Here is a 12,612-nt window from a genome sequence, read left to right as displayed (position 1 = left end):
GGCGCTGTGGAGAGAGGGCACTACAAAGGAGGGTCTACAGAGGGGTCACTTCAGAGGGGGTATCACAGAGGGGTTGCTGCAGATGGGGTGCTTAGTGGGGGTGCTGCAGAGCAGTCGCTAAAGATGGGTCGCTTCAAAGGGGGCGATGCAAAGGGGTTCCTGCTTATTTGGGCTTCACAGAGGGGAATCTGCAGATGGGGTGCTTAGTGGGGGGTGGAGCGTACCTGGAACCGCGTACTCAGAGTTGACCGTGCGGCTGGTGGAGAAGGACACGGTTGGCGTGTTGCTCTGCTTGTCCTTCTGTCTGCGGCGGTACATCAACAGCAGCACCAACAGCAGCACAACAAGAAGGACGAGCACGACGATGCCCCCGATGGCCCCCCATGAGTCGCCCTCCCCAGGCGGCAGAGGAACCATGACGCTGCCCACCTGCTCCAGCGAGCCTGATCAAACAGGAGGAGAAAGCAGAGCCAGAGTTCGGCCGGTTACCCTTCCTGTGAGCCTCCAGTGTCGTATTAAAATTTTAACCACGATTCTGGACGCGACCATGTGACCCGCCGCGCTCAGACTCAGCAGCACATCTGGTTCAGATCTTTGTCTGTTTTTTTGGGCAGTTCGTCAGGAGCAGCACTCACTGTTCTGACAGCTGACTCCCCAGTAACCTGGACGGCACACACACTCCCCCGTCTCCCTCGCACACGTGTCGCTGTTGGGGCAGTGCTTGAAGCAGGACAGGTTACAGTTGGGCCCCCAGAGGCCCTCCGGACACGGCTCGCTGCAGCGGGGGCCTGAGAGGGACGACAGGGTACGTCGACCATCCTCACATCAGTTAAAGTTTTTTATGTATTTTTAAATGTTTTTAGCTCATATTTTTTCTTTTTTTTTGCATTTTTACTAAAAAAAAAGTCAAAATGTTTGATTTCTTTCAAATATTGAGATACTTCCAAATGAAACGAGACTCAATGGGTTCTTTGATGTGTGAACTGTTTTCTCTAATTGTAAGTCATTTCCTGTTGTTGTGTCTGAAGCGTATTTGGCCGTTTGGACAAAAACAGCGAGGTGGTTACAACCTGCTGCTCTTCCTCCTTCTGGACCTGATCTGTGAAAGCAAAGCCAAGCTGGCCGCCGCTCACCCCTCCAGCCTGGCAGACAGTGGCACTCCCCGTCGGCGGGCTGGCAGCCGCTCGCCTGAACACAGTCGCACCTCTTCAGGCAGCCCGGCCCGAACGCGCCCATCTGTGGAGCGAAGGCGAGCCAAGCGGACATAAGCCGTCAGGGGAATCTCTGCAGCTCAGTCAGACAAAATACTGCCCTGGCATCGTGGTTAAATCTGGAGAGTAATCTGGCAGAAAATCAGAGATCTGAACATCCAACATTAAAGCAGACATGGATGATGGAAGAGGCGGGACAATGACATCATCTAAGGGGGGGGGGGCCTTCAGAATGACCTAAAATAATACAGGAGTTGCAGGTTAAAGTCACAGATTAAGACTAAGATTATTCAAACAAGACATAAAGTTGGACACATGTACTTAAGGTTTAGTGAAACAGCTTAAAGATTTAGTGGAACATGCTTCAACCTAAAAACAGATTTACAAAAGTGATTAATTTAACTTCAGAAGACAAACATTTACAGGTTTAAACATGATTTTCAAGATTCCTGCACTAATTTAAAGCGAAAATGTTTTTCTTTTGTCCATAAAAGTCTGGAATTTCCAACAGAAAGTTCTGAAAAGAAAAAAATACATTTTTATTTAATATTTGTAAAGAAGAAACTTTAGGAAAATGCTAGTATGTGTGGTTAGTGTTGTGGCAGGAAATGCAGTTTTTAGGGGAAAATTTTGGACCCGCCACAAAGTCAAGAAATTTGTACCCGGTGAAAATGAAATTTGTGTGTTGTGAGAGACTCCTCCCCCAAAAATGATGACATCACAGGGGAAAAAACAAAGAAATGGGGCCAAAATTGAGGCTTGAAAAAAAACAGAATTCTAAATCCACTAATGTACATGTGTATGCCTAGTAATTCTATCTGGCCCTCCAAATCATTTTATTTTATTGTTATTAATGGCCCAATGTTATCTTGTGCTTATATCTAACTTTTATCATTTTTGACAAAAGTAAAATCTTGAACGTTATTTAAGGTTTAAATTTATTTATTCTGGAATAATATTCCTGCCTTTTTATTATTCATAATTATGTTGAAAAGGTTTTAAAGTTTTAAAAGTTAGCATTCTGTTAGCTTTTTGTATTATTTTGGAATTTACTAAGATTTTTTAGGCTAATTTGGGATTGAGCTAATATTTTAGCTGGCTATCAGCTTCAGCGTACGACTTAAGGTGTGGTTTGGATTTTGGCCCCTTGTACGATTGAGTTTGACATCCCTGCACTAATATAACCAAAACATACGTGTCAGGGATATTCAAAGGAAGGTTAGAAATTATTATGGGATGGCCACAACACCAACTTAACGGCCATTTAGTGGCAAAGTGTGAAGCTTAGTGATTTTCACATTTTCCCACAATATGGGAAACTTTTGTTTGAACTAAATATTACAAATACGCCACCAGCTAAAGTCTACAACCACAACTGTAGTTTTGTTGACCTTTGACCCCAGGATGATATGAACATATAAGGAATGTGGGCGTGGTTAATAGGAAAACCTCAGCTGCCGAGGAAATCCAAAGAATCTTCTAAGAATTACATAAACGTGTCTGTCTTTTTGCAGACATTTAAACAACAGCCCCCCAGCACCAACCCCCAATCACCACAGGGTCTCACCGGGCACGGCTGGTCGCAGTGTGCCCCCTGCCAGCCGGCTGCGCAGATGCAGGATCCGTCTGCAGGGCTGCATTTTGCGCCGTTGCTGCATTGGCAGGTGGAGTTGCATCCCGGCCCCCAGGTACCCTCTGAGCAGGGGGCGGAGCAGTCGGGCCCCCGCCAGCCTGTGAACACGTGCAGCATCACTGCTTTCAGAAAGCTGATGCAGAATCTTGCACCTCTTTAGTAGTCCAGATGTTTACCCTCTTTGCAGAAACACGTCCCGTCCACGGGCGAGCAGTCGATAAAGTTTTCACAGGAGCATTCCAGAGAGCAGTTCCTGCCGTAGGTCCCGCTCTTACAGATGTTCTCACAGTGAAGGCCCTGCAGGTCAACCACAAACTTCAGACATCATGAGGTGTAAAAGAGCATCCCAGATGCAGGTCCACTTACCGTGAACCCGGGGGGGCAGTGGCACCGCCCTGTGGCGCCGTCACACTCGCCGCCGTTCACGCAGAGACAGGGCTCCAGGCAGCCGTCGCCGTAGAAACCGTGAGGGCAGGTCTCGTTACAGTGAAGCCCCGCCCAACCCGGCTGGCACGTACACTCACCCTTCATTGGGTGACAGCTGCACAAACAGACACCAACAAGGATGAATTTTCAGGAAGATTTGTTGGATTTTTCTTCATAAATGTACAAAAAAGTTCAACTTGTCCATCTATAAAAGTTTTACACAGACAAAACTTTATTTTCTTAAACATACGTAAAGAAAATTAACGGTTAAGGCACGTTATTTTTATTTATTATTTTTTACTACACTAAAATATATTTTGTTGTAAAAATCAGACAATACTGAGTGTTGGAAAAGTATTTCTTAAATTACCAAAATAAAAGCATCATGAATCAATTTGTGTAAGAGATACACTTGAAGGACTTAATGTTCTGATTATTGAATAAAATGTCTTTTACCACATTATTTATATAATTTATTCAGATTAAGTTTTTTCCCCAAAAAAAGTGAAATAATGTCTGTGGTATTGTCTTGGGATATATTGTGATATGTATCGTATTAGGACATGTGTATCGTGATATGTATTGTATTACGACATGTGTATCGTGATATGTATCGTATTAGGGCATGTGTATCGTGATACGTATCGTATTATGACATGTGTATCGTGATACGTATCTTATTACGACATGTGTATAGTGATATGTATTGTATTAGGACATGTGTATCGTGATACATATCGTATTAAGACATGTGTATCGTGATACGTATCGTATTATGACATGTGTATCGTGATATGTATCGTATTATGACATGTGTATCATTTTACGTATCTCCTTACGACATGTGTATCGTGATACGTATCGTATTATGACATGTGTATCGTGATACATATCGTATTAATATATGTGTTTCGTGATACATATCGTATTAAGACATGTGTATCGTGATACGTATCGTATTATGACATGTGTATCGTGATATGTATCGTATTATGACATGTGTATCGTTTTACGTATCTCATTACGACATGTGTATCGTGATACGTATCGTATTATGACATGTGTATCGTGATATGTATTGTATTAGGACATGTGTATCGTGATACGTATCGTATTATGACATGTGTATCGTGATACATATCTTATTACGACATGTGTATCGTGATATGTATTGTATTAGGACATGTGTATCGTGATACGTATTGTATTAGGACATGTGTATCGTGATACGTATCGTATCGCTAAACTGTTGCTAATACACCTAGCATGTATGAATCAGTGACTCCTTTTTTTAAATCTCAGATTTGTTTTATTTAGCAGAAATAAAATATCAGAGTCTACAAAATAATTATTAATACAAAATAATTTGTTTTATTAATCAGTAATATTCTAGAAATTGAATTTTAATTACCAAAATTTTAATTGTTATTCATTACATTCTTAGCAAAAGTAGTTAAATTACAGTAATACATTCGTTTGTAACTTCTTACCAAGAACAAGTCAAAAACAACTGAACATTGATCTTATTTTCAGAGAAAAACTCACAAATATTCTGCTCTCTTTTGTCCATTTCTTTATGAGTCGTTGAAGAACAGGAACTCACCTGAGAGTGTGTTTTTCCTCGCAGAAACATCTGTGCTCGCAGTGCACGCCGTAGTTTCCGGGCTTGCACATCCGGCTCTTGCACTGCGGCCCGCTGAAGCCCGGCTCACACAGGCAGCCCCCGTGGATGTTGAAGCAGCGGGCGCCGTTGGCACAGTCGCACACCCCCTTACAGTCCTGACCGTAGGTCCCAGCAGCGCACTCTTCATCACACCTGAGAGGAAAGACGCCGCGAGAACGTCAGAACCTGAACCACGGCGCCACGGTGCTCTAACTGAGGCACGAGATCTCATTATTGAGAAGTATTTAACAACTCATTTGAAGAACATCGAAATATTTACTTCATAAAACATCATTATACTTAGATTTGAATATTTCTAGTTATTTTATTTTTTTTTTATATAATTGTGCCTTGCAGGGAATAAAAAACAAAAATTCAGCCTCAGAAGATAGAATAATGTAAAAAAACAAAGTAATTTCAGAAACTTAGAGCATAGTTATTTAGATTTATGGACTGTAAGCGAAACTGTCCATATTTAGTGTAAAAAATGTAATATTTCTGTGAACTATTTTAAGATTTTAAGTCATTTTAAAGGCAAAAAAATATAATTTTAAAATTGGGCGTGATGAAAATGGACTCTTTCAGACTTTTGAGGGTTTTCTGTGTTTATTTTACCATGAAGATAGGGGGCGGTGTGGAGAAACACAACTGAATGCAGATAACCATGGAGAGAAAATAGACTCGATTTGTGTGTGCGTAATTCTTAATTTGTAACTCATAAAAGTATATATTTTGTGCATGAGTACAAAATTTTTGAAATACAAAAAAGAAAAAACAATGTATACATGCACACATTGAAATTACAACAGCTTGAACTCACAAATCTTTAAAAATGACGCACAAATTGCCTCATACGCATAAAAACAAAATCAGATTTACACGCAAATTTGGTGTGAGACAGTTTTCACATCTCCAAGATTTGTGTATAAGTGATGCGTTTAAATGAAAACTGGTCATCAGAGTTTTCTTAGCCGCTTTGAACTTAGATCGTGAATAATATGTGGTGAAAACTTGACATTTACCACTTTCTTAAACAGATGTGCCTAAGACAAAATATCTAAATCAGCACTAAAGTTTCTCTATTCTCGCGCCATCCTGGCAGCGCCCTCGCCATGGAGCTCTTCTGCGAAAGGTCCTCCTCAACTCCTAGAAAGCAGATGTGGAAAGTCGTGAAAAGAGTCTCACATCAGATTTGTGCGTAAATGAGGTTTTGTGTGTGCGTAACAAGTAATTTGTGTATACTTTTTAAAGATTTATGTTTGTGGTTAGTTTCAAGCTATTGTAATTTTAAGTTGTGCATGTATAAATTATTTTTTTAATTTTTATTTTTATACTTATGCACAAAATGTATGAGTTACAAATCAAGAATCATGAATGCACAAATCCAAAGTTAGGGACCAATTGTGGTGAGTCTATTTTCTCTCCATATTAACACTCTGGTTGTGTAAGAATTCCATATGATCACTAGATTGGTAAATATTGACCACAATGCATTGCGTTTAAACCCTTTTTCATGAGATAAAAAACTTATTTTAATCTGTTTTACCACCCATTCAAGTTTTCATTCGGTTCATCTTCAAAACACAATTAATTCATAAATAATCTGTAAATGTTTAATATTCATCAGGTTTTTACTTCGAGAAATGTGTGACATCACATTTTCCATTTAAAAAAACAAAAGAAAGTAGTGAGAATGTTTGCAAAATTGCTTTTAAAATCCAGATTTTTTTTTTAGTAGATAGGATTAGGGAAGGAAATTCCGACAGAGCCTCAGTGTTTCTGTAGGATCATCTCAGGATGAAGTCAAACAGTGTCAGATTTCAGTTTGGAGACATTTTTCCGTTCTTAGAGTTATTTTTCTGCAGATGTCAGCGTTATCTTATACCTGATTGATTACTTTATTCACCTTTTTCCAAAAGTGGAAAACAAAAACCTGATGGATGCTGTGAACAAACCTGTCTCCCGTGAAGCCTTTGGCACACTTGCAGTGTCCTGTTTCAGGGTCACATTTACCGCGGTTGTGGCAAAGACACTCTCTGGCGCAGTCTGCCCCGAACCGGCCCTCTGGACACGGTTCTGTGCAGACCAGACCCTGCGGAGCAGAGAACATCGTCAGATCCCTCATGGATCTCACGGAAAGCAGAAAGGTGGACTTGAAGACGGACCGTCCATCCCGGCGGACAGGCGCAGACTCCTTTGCCTTTACAGATGCCGCCGTTCTGGCAGGGACAGCGCGGCGGGCACTTCTTCCTGCACGACTTCTCACAGCTAGACAACAGAACAGGAAACAGTTTAAGGATCGGTTGATCCCATCTGAGACATTTCAAGGACTCGGTCAAGCAAAAAAAATCAACAATCAAAAACTTATTTAGTGTTGAGAATATTCCTTGCAGAGCAGCCACATGTCAGCACGAAGCAAACCCGGAAAGATCCCAAATATGCAGAATTCATCACTTGGGATGATTTCATAACCGCTGCGTTCAAGGCGGTTTCCAGTCAGGCTTTGGGGCTGACTCATCCTTCAGGGTGTTAGAAAGTGATGAGTCATGGAAACATCTGCCTCTTCTCCACCTTCACTCCATGTTTTTATGGAAACAAAAACAGATCTGGCCGACCTCCTGAGGAAATCCAGGTAATGGCGTGTGGATTATGTGGGTCGCAGAGCTAATAATAGAGTCCTCTGAGGGCTCCAAAAAAGGCCAGCAGAGTTTTAGAAACAAAAAATGGGCCATCTTTGGATTTACCACTAAAAAGTCCTTCATTTGGGGAATTATTTTCCCTCTTTCACCTGAAAAAACATCCACAAATTCAGTCAATGACAGCTCCAGGAACGTGGATAAAAGACTCTGGGGAATTTATGAAACAACAAAACTCCAAAACCAGAAAAAAGATCTGAAAACTTTCCTAATTCGCTGCTCGGGGTTCTTAAAAGACGGAAAATCATCTGAAGTGTAAAGTGTAAAGTGGAAAAAGAACAGCTGGGATGGAAAAACAGACTTTTAGGATCCAGCAGTAAAAAAAGAAAGATTGCTGATGAAACTTTGGCTCATGTTTCACTGAACTGATATAGTTTAGGACAGTTTTCAACATAAAATGGAATAGAAATGATTTGTTTATCCCATGAAGGAAACAGTATTGTTGCAGGAGCGCAACAACATCATCATTTACAGTTACATTATCAATAATAAAAACCTACAATAAAAATAAAAACATTTGTTAAATTTACATTGTGAATATAAGAAATCATAAAAATATTTATCAGTTTTAATTACGAAGTGTTGAAATAAACAGACTAGACCAAATGTGTCAAAGTCAAGGCCCAATGTGTCCGCGACCATTACTACAAAATCAACTCCAAATCCCATCATGCATAGCGTCAGCTACCTCTCTGTTGCCAGAATATGCGTTTTCCTATAATTATATATAATTTTGACAAGATACATTTTACGAAGATCAAAATATTTTGAGATATTTTTAAGTAAAATTTTCTATATAAAATGACATACACGTAAATACATTTGAGGGTTATTTTCTTTTAACGTTTACTTTAGTTCTAACCTGTATAACTTTGATAAAATATGTTTTTATGGAGAGGAAAATATTGAAGTTATTTAAGGTTTAAGTTGATTTATTCCTGTCTGTTTTTACACATATTAATGTTTAAAAAATACGTTTAAAAGTTTAAACAGTTTTGTTTTTTTATGCATTCAATGAATGTTTATCCTGTAAGGTGTGTTTTGGATTTCATCACCCTTTTGGAGTTCGACACCCCTGGACTAGACAGTAATAATGATATTTTGGGCCACAAGTTTGCAGCCCACAACAGACTCCGCCTTCTTTACCAGTCTGTTGGCGTCCTTGGCTTTGATGACCACAACCGAAGAAGATGGTGCTCACCGCAACAGACGGATAAAACATCTGGAGCATCTTTCCAAAATATTTCATTATTTAAAAAATAATCCATTCTTCTCATTTGTACTGTGAGAAGTGTAATAATGTCTCACGCCCCCTTAAAGGGAGTTGATCAGTATGGGCGCAGCATGCCCGTAGAAAAAATGAACATTTTCTTTCTACAGGCTACAAACTTTAAATTTCACCAAGGCTACCAGAGTGACCATTTTTAAGGTGATTAAGGTGATGAAGGCATAAAGGGCATCTTATTTGAAGAAGAACAGAAACTTATTTTGTGTTTTCTACAAAGTTACTGAAACAGACTGTCATTAAAAAAAAAAAGACAAAATTCATGGAAATGCTCAAATTCTGTAGACAAACTTATGTTTGCATCTTAAACAAAGTTGTGTTTGTTTCAACGACTTACTAGGTGCCGGTGAATCCGTCCCGGCAGCTGCACTCCCCGGTGGCTTTATCGCAGGACGCTCCGTTCTTGCAGCCGCACCTCTGCAGGCAGCCTTTTCCGAAGGTTCCTGCGGGACAGGGGTCCTCGCAGTACCGCCCGATGAACCCCGGTGGACACCGACACGCCCCCTCCACAGGGTCGCACAGGGCGCCGTTCTTACACTTGCACTGCTGGTGGCAGACGGGGCCCCAATGCTGGTCGTCACAGGCTGGAGGGGAACATCGAAACAAACCCAGAGGGACGCGTCAGCAGCAGAGAGGTGAGGGAATCAATCCTTTCACATCCTGTACTTCACTGTTTCTGAACAGTTCCTCTGAAGGATTCTCCAACAGGACTCGTCAGCTCAACTGAACCAAAGTTCCACAGGAAGAAAGTCTGCATCTATTTTACGTCTATCATTCCATTTGTTCGCCTTTACTGAGAAGAGATGTTTGGATGGGTGATACCTTCATAGATTCCCGTAAAAAATCCCTTCAATATTAAAAGAATATTCAGATGGATCAAATCTGCATTTGCTATAAAGTTTTGTCTAAATTCTCTCACTACTTCGTGCACGATACCGGGTGAATGTCATTTTATCAGCGTGTCCAAATCTACAACTCCCAAATCCAGAGCTCTAGAAATTTCCCAGAAGTCTCTGCAAAAAGCTAATAGTCATAAATGATCACTAGATTGGTAAATATAGACCACAATGCATTGCATTTGAACGACTTTTCATTTAAAAATGTGTTTATTTTAGTTCATTATTAATCATCCAATTTTTCCTCATCAGAACTCTTCATGAAATGTTCATATTTAGTTGGTTTTTACTTCGACAAACAAAATAAATAAGGAAATTAGTGAACATTACAACATTAATCCAGGGTTCTGGATTTTAATATCATTATATCGTCTTTTAGGGATTATAGGGAGAAGTGAAGGAGTTCAGACATTGGCTATGAACATCATGTTCTGTGGTTCTTCTTCTTCTGTAGTTTTATGGCAAATGACACACAGCATTATCGCCACCTTCTGGTATGGAGTGTGGATAGAATAAATGTGATTACTCAACCTACTGATATAAATGTTATCCTTACACTTCATTGATCATTTTTGTCTTCCTCATAACTGCTGGTGTTGCTTAAAGTCCCACTCCAACCATATTTTTTTCTGTTGTAAAATCGTTCCAAGTGATCTTTTAATCATAATTATGCAGTTTTTAGCCAAAATAAAAGTCTTGTTGTTTTTTAAGACATATTTATGTACATCAACAGCAGCTCATTAAAAATAAAATTCTGAGCTGGGAGCTTGTTTCTGCGCTCATGGGGGAGCTTATAGCTCCAAGTTAGCATTAGGAGCATAAAAATGACAATTCATTTTGGATCAATCCAGTCGTAGAGTTTTGATCCAGATAGACCAACTCAGATGAGGAAAATGAAGACCTATGGATCTAGTCGAGTACAAGTGAATGCAGTAGCGTGAAGAAGAGAGACTTTGGCACATTCATTCCAGTAGCTGCATCATCAGATTGAGCTTTTTCAAGCATCTGGTTTTCTGATCCAACATGATTTGAATCAAGAAACACTCCGAAATGCAATAAATTATTTTATACAGGTCCTCTACTATGAAAAAATGCAACAAGTGCTTTAATTTTCTAGTTTATTTGTTTCTTTTCAAGATGTTCCTTCAACAACTGTCTCTGAATAGATGAACAGCAGCATGTTCTTAGTTTCATCTCTGAAAAATCACAATTACCATCAATTTGTTTTCCGATTTATAAAGTTTATAATTAAATTATGTGTTAAAATCAGAGTCTAGACACAACTCTGCTCTCTAGTCTAAAGCATCCCATCGTAAGAGCGACTTGTTGCTTCCGATGACACCACCTTCCTTTATTGTCCCCCCCCACATCGTCTTTTTCATAAAAACTTTTTCTTTCACCAAACTTTTCATCTCTTTGTGCTAACAACAATGTTTATCTGTTCTGTGGTTCCTTCTCTGCTCTTCCTCATCCTCTGGTTCTGGTGATGTCATCATCATCATCATCATCATCAGACACACCTGGGAGATCCATTCATCCTGCATTCACTCAGTCAGATCTTCTCAGTTTCAGCTCTGGTTGTTTTCAGGTCTACATGTTTAAACTCAGAGTTTGTGATCTTCTCTTTGGCTCCGGATCACAGATGGGATTATTTTTATGACCCCTGCAGACGTTTCACCTCAGGCTCCACCTCTGAGCTGAACCTCCACAGTTTACCCCAAAGGAGAGGAGGACATTCAGCAGCTGGAAGTAAGAAGTTCTCAAACTCTCTTTGTTTTTTACTGAGTTTGTCTCTTCATGACGTCCAACTTAAGAAAGTATATATTTTTTTCCCCTTTTAGGCCAACTATGTAAAGCTTTTAATTGATGTTAAAGAGTGATCCAGAAAAACTGGGCATAAATGTTGATATAAAAACACATCGCTGTAGGATTTTTAGTGCTTGAATGCAGCCCCTTTTCTGTGTTGTGATTCCTTTAATCCAGATTTTCTTCCCTGAACCAAAAATACAAACTCAACCCATGAAGTCATGAAACCAACAAACCCAAACCGTCTGATGAAAGGCAGCAGCAGAACAAAAACAGCATCTGAGCGTCCTCTTTAGCTCCAAACGGTTGTTTTTCCTCACAGAAAGCTGAAATAGGAGAGCTAAAGTTCACACGAGGTTTGGATTTCATTCCCGATGAAGAGATGTTGGTCTGATCCGTCATGGGTGTAAAGATCCGATTTAACTGTCTGAATCTGTGCCTCAGAGGAGATCCAGTGATGATGATGGGTCTGATGGATCAGCGTCCGTCCTCCATGATTCCAATGACTTCACGCTGATCTCCTGGAAGGCTTCGGTTCAAACAGCCGTGATCTGCGGCTTCACACGCTGTGTAACACCTTTTTCTGTGTTTTAACCTCTAAGGTCATGAGGAGCTCTCCCCGATGACATCATCGCGTTTACGGCATGAAGGCCGAGTTTCTCCGTCTGAAACAGTGGTGGCTTGTCCTGCAGCCTGTGTGGCCCATCAGAACCGGCCGTGGTGAGTAATGAGAACCTCAGCTGGAGCAGAGTGTGTTTACACAGGCGGGGGGGGGCTGCGACCCCCGGCGTCTCACAGAACGGAGCTTCACTCCTTCAATGCTCACGCTGAAGCTGAAACTTCACTGATTCTGCTCTGATGTCACAGTCAAGCAGCAGGACGCGTTCCTGCACTGAACCCAGAAACGGCAAACATGTTTGTCTTATCAAGACGTGAAACACTGAAGAGGTTCTGGTTCTGACATCACAGCAGAACTGTTTTTACGACCTCAGACTT

At 40.5% G+C, this 12,612-nt stretch overlaps 1 protein-coding gene and 1 long non-coding RNA gene across 3 annotated transcripts in view; one reads left to right on the top strand and one right to left on the bottom strand.

Annotated features, from left to right (window-relative positions):
* Window positions 1-12,612, bottom strand: part of pear1 (platelet endothelial aggregation receptor 1) — a 62,181-nt gene that overhangs the window by 6,061 nt on the left and 43,508 nt on the right. The window contains exons 6-15 of the mRNA XM_024258290.2: window positions 9,252-9,498; window positions 7,099-7,201; window positions 6,889-7,025; window positions 4,874-5,086; window positions 3,211-3,385; window positions 3,021-3,141; window positions 2,779-2,942; window positions 1,134-1,236; window positions 636-788; window positions 225-443 (exon numbers count right to left, since the gene is read on the bottom strand). Of these exons, the coding sequence (XP_024114058.1) occupies window positions 225-443; window positions 636-788; window positions 1,134-1,236; window positions 2,779-2,942; window positions 3,021-3,141; window positions 3,211-3,385; window positions 4,874-5,086; window positions 6,889-7,025; window positions 7,099-7,201; window positions 9,252-9,498 (1,635 nt within the window). The remainder of the gene's footprint in view (window positions 1-224; window positions 444-635; window positions 789-1,133; window positions 1,237-2,778; window positions 2,943-3,020; window positions 3,142-3,210; window positions 3,386-4,873; window positions 5,087-6,888; window positions 7,026-7,098; window positions 7,202-9,251; window positions 9,499-12,612) is intronic.
* Window positions 11,309-12,612, top strand: part of LOC112136543 — a 9,231-nt gene continuing 7,927 nt past the window's right edge. The window contains exons 1-2 of one of the 2 annotated variants that reach the window (XR_004949260.1): window positions 11,309-11,559; window positions 12,219-12,336. This is a non-coding gene — a long non-coding RNA (uncharacterized LOC112136543). The remainder of the gene's footprint in view (window positions 11,560-12,218; window positions 12,337-12,612) is intronic. The other variant, XR_002917373.2, reaches the window with a different exon arrangement.

This window comes from Oryzias melastigma, linkage group LG16 (genome assembly GCF_002922805.2).
Source record: "Oryzias melastigma strain HK-1 linkage group LG16, ASM292280v2, whole genome shotgun sequence".
Lineage (NCBI taxonomy): Eukaryota > Metazoa > Chordata > Actinopteri > Beloniformes > Adrianichthyidae > Oryzias > Oryzias melastigma.
This window is presented reverse-complemented; position numbering and strand designations above follow the sequence as displayed.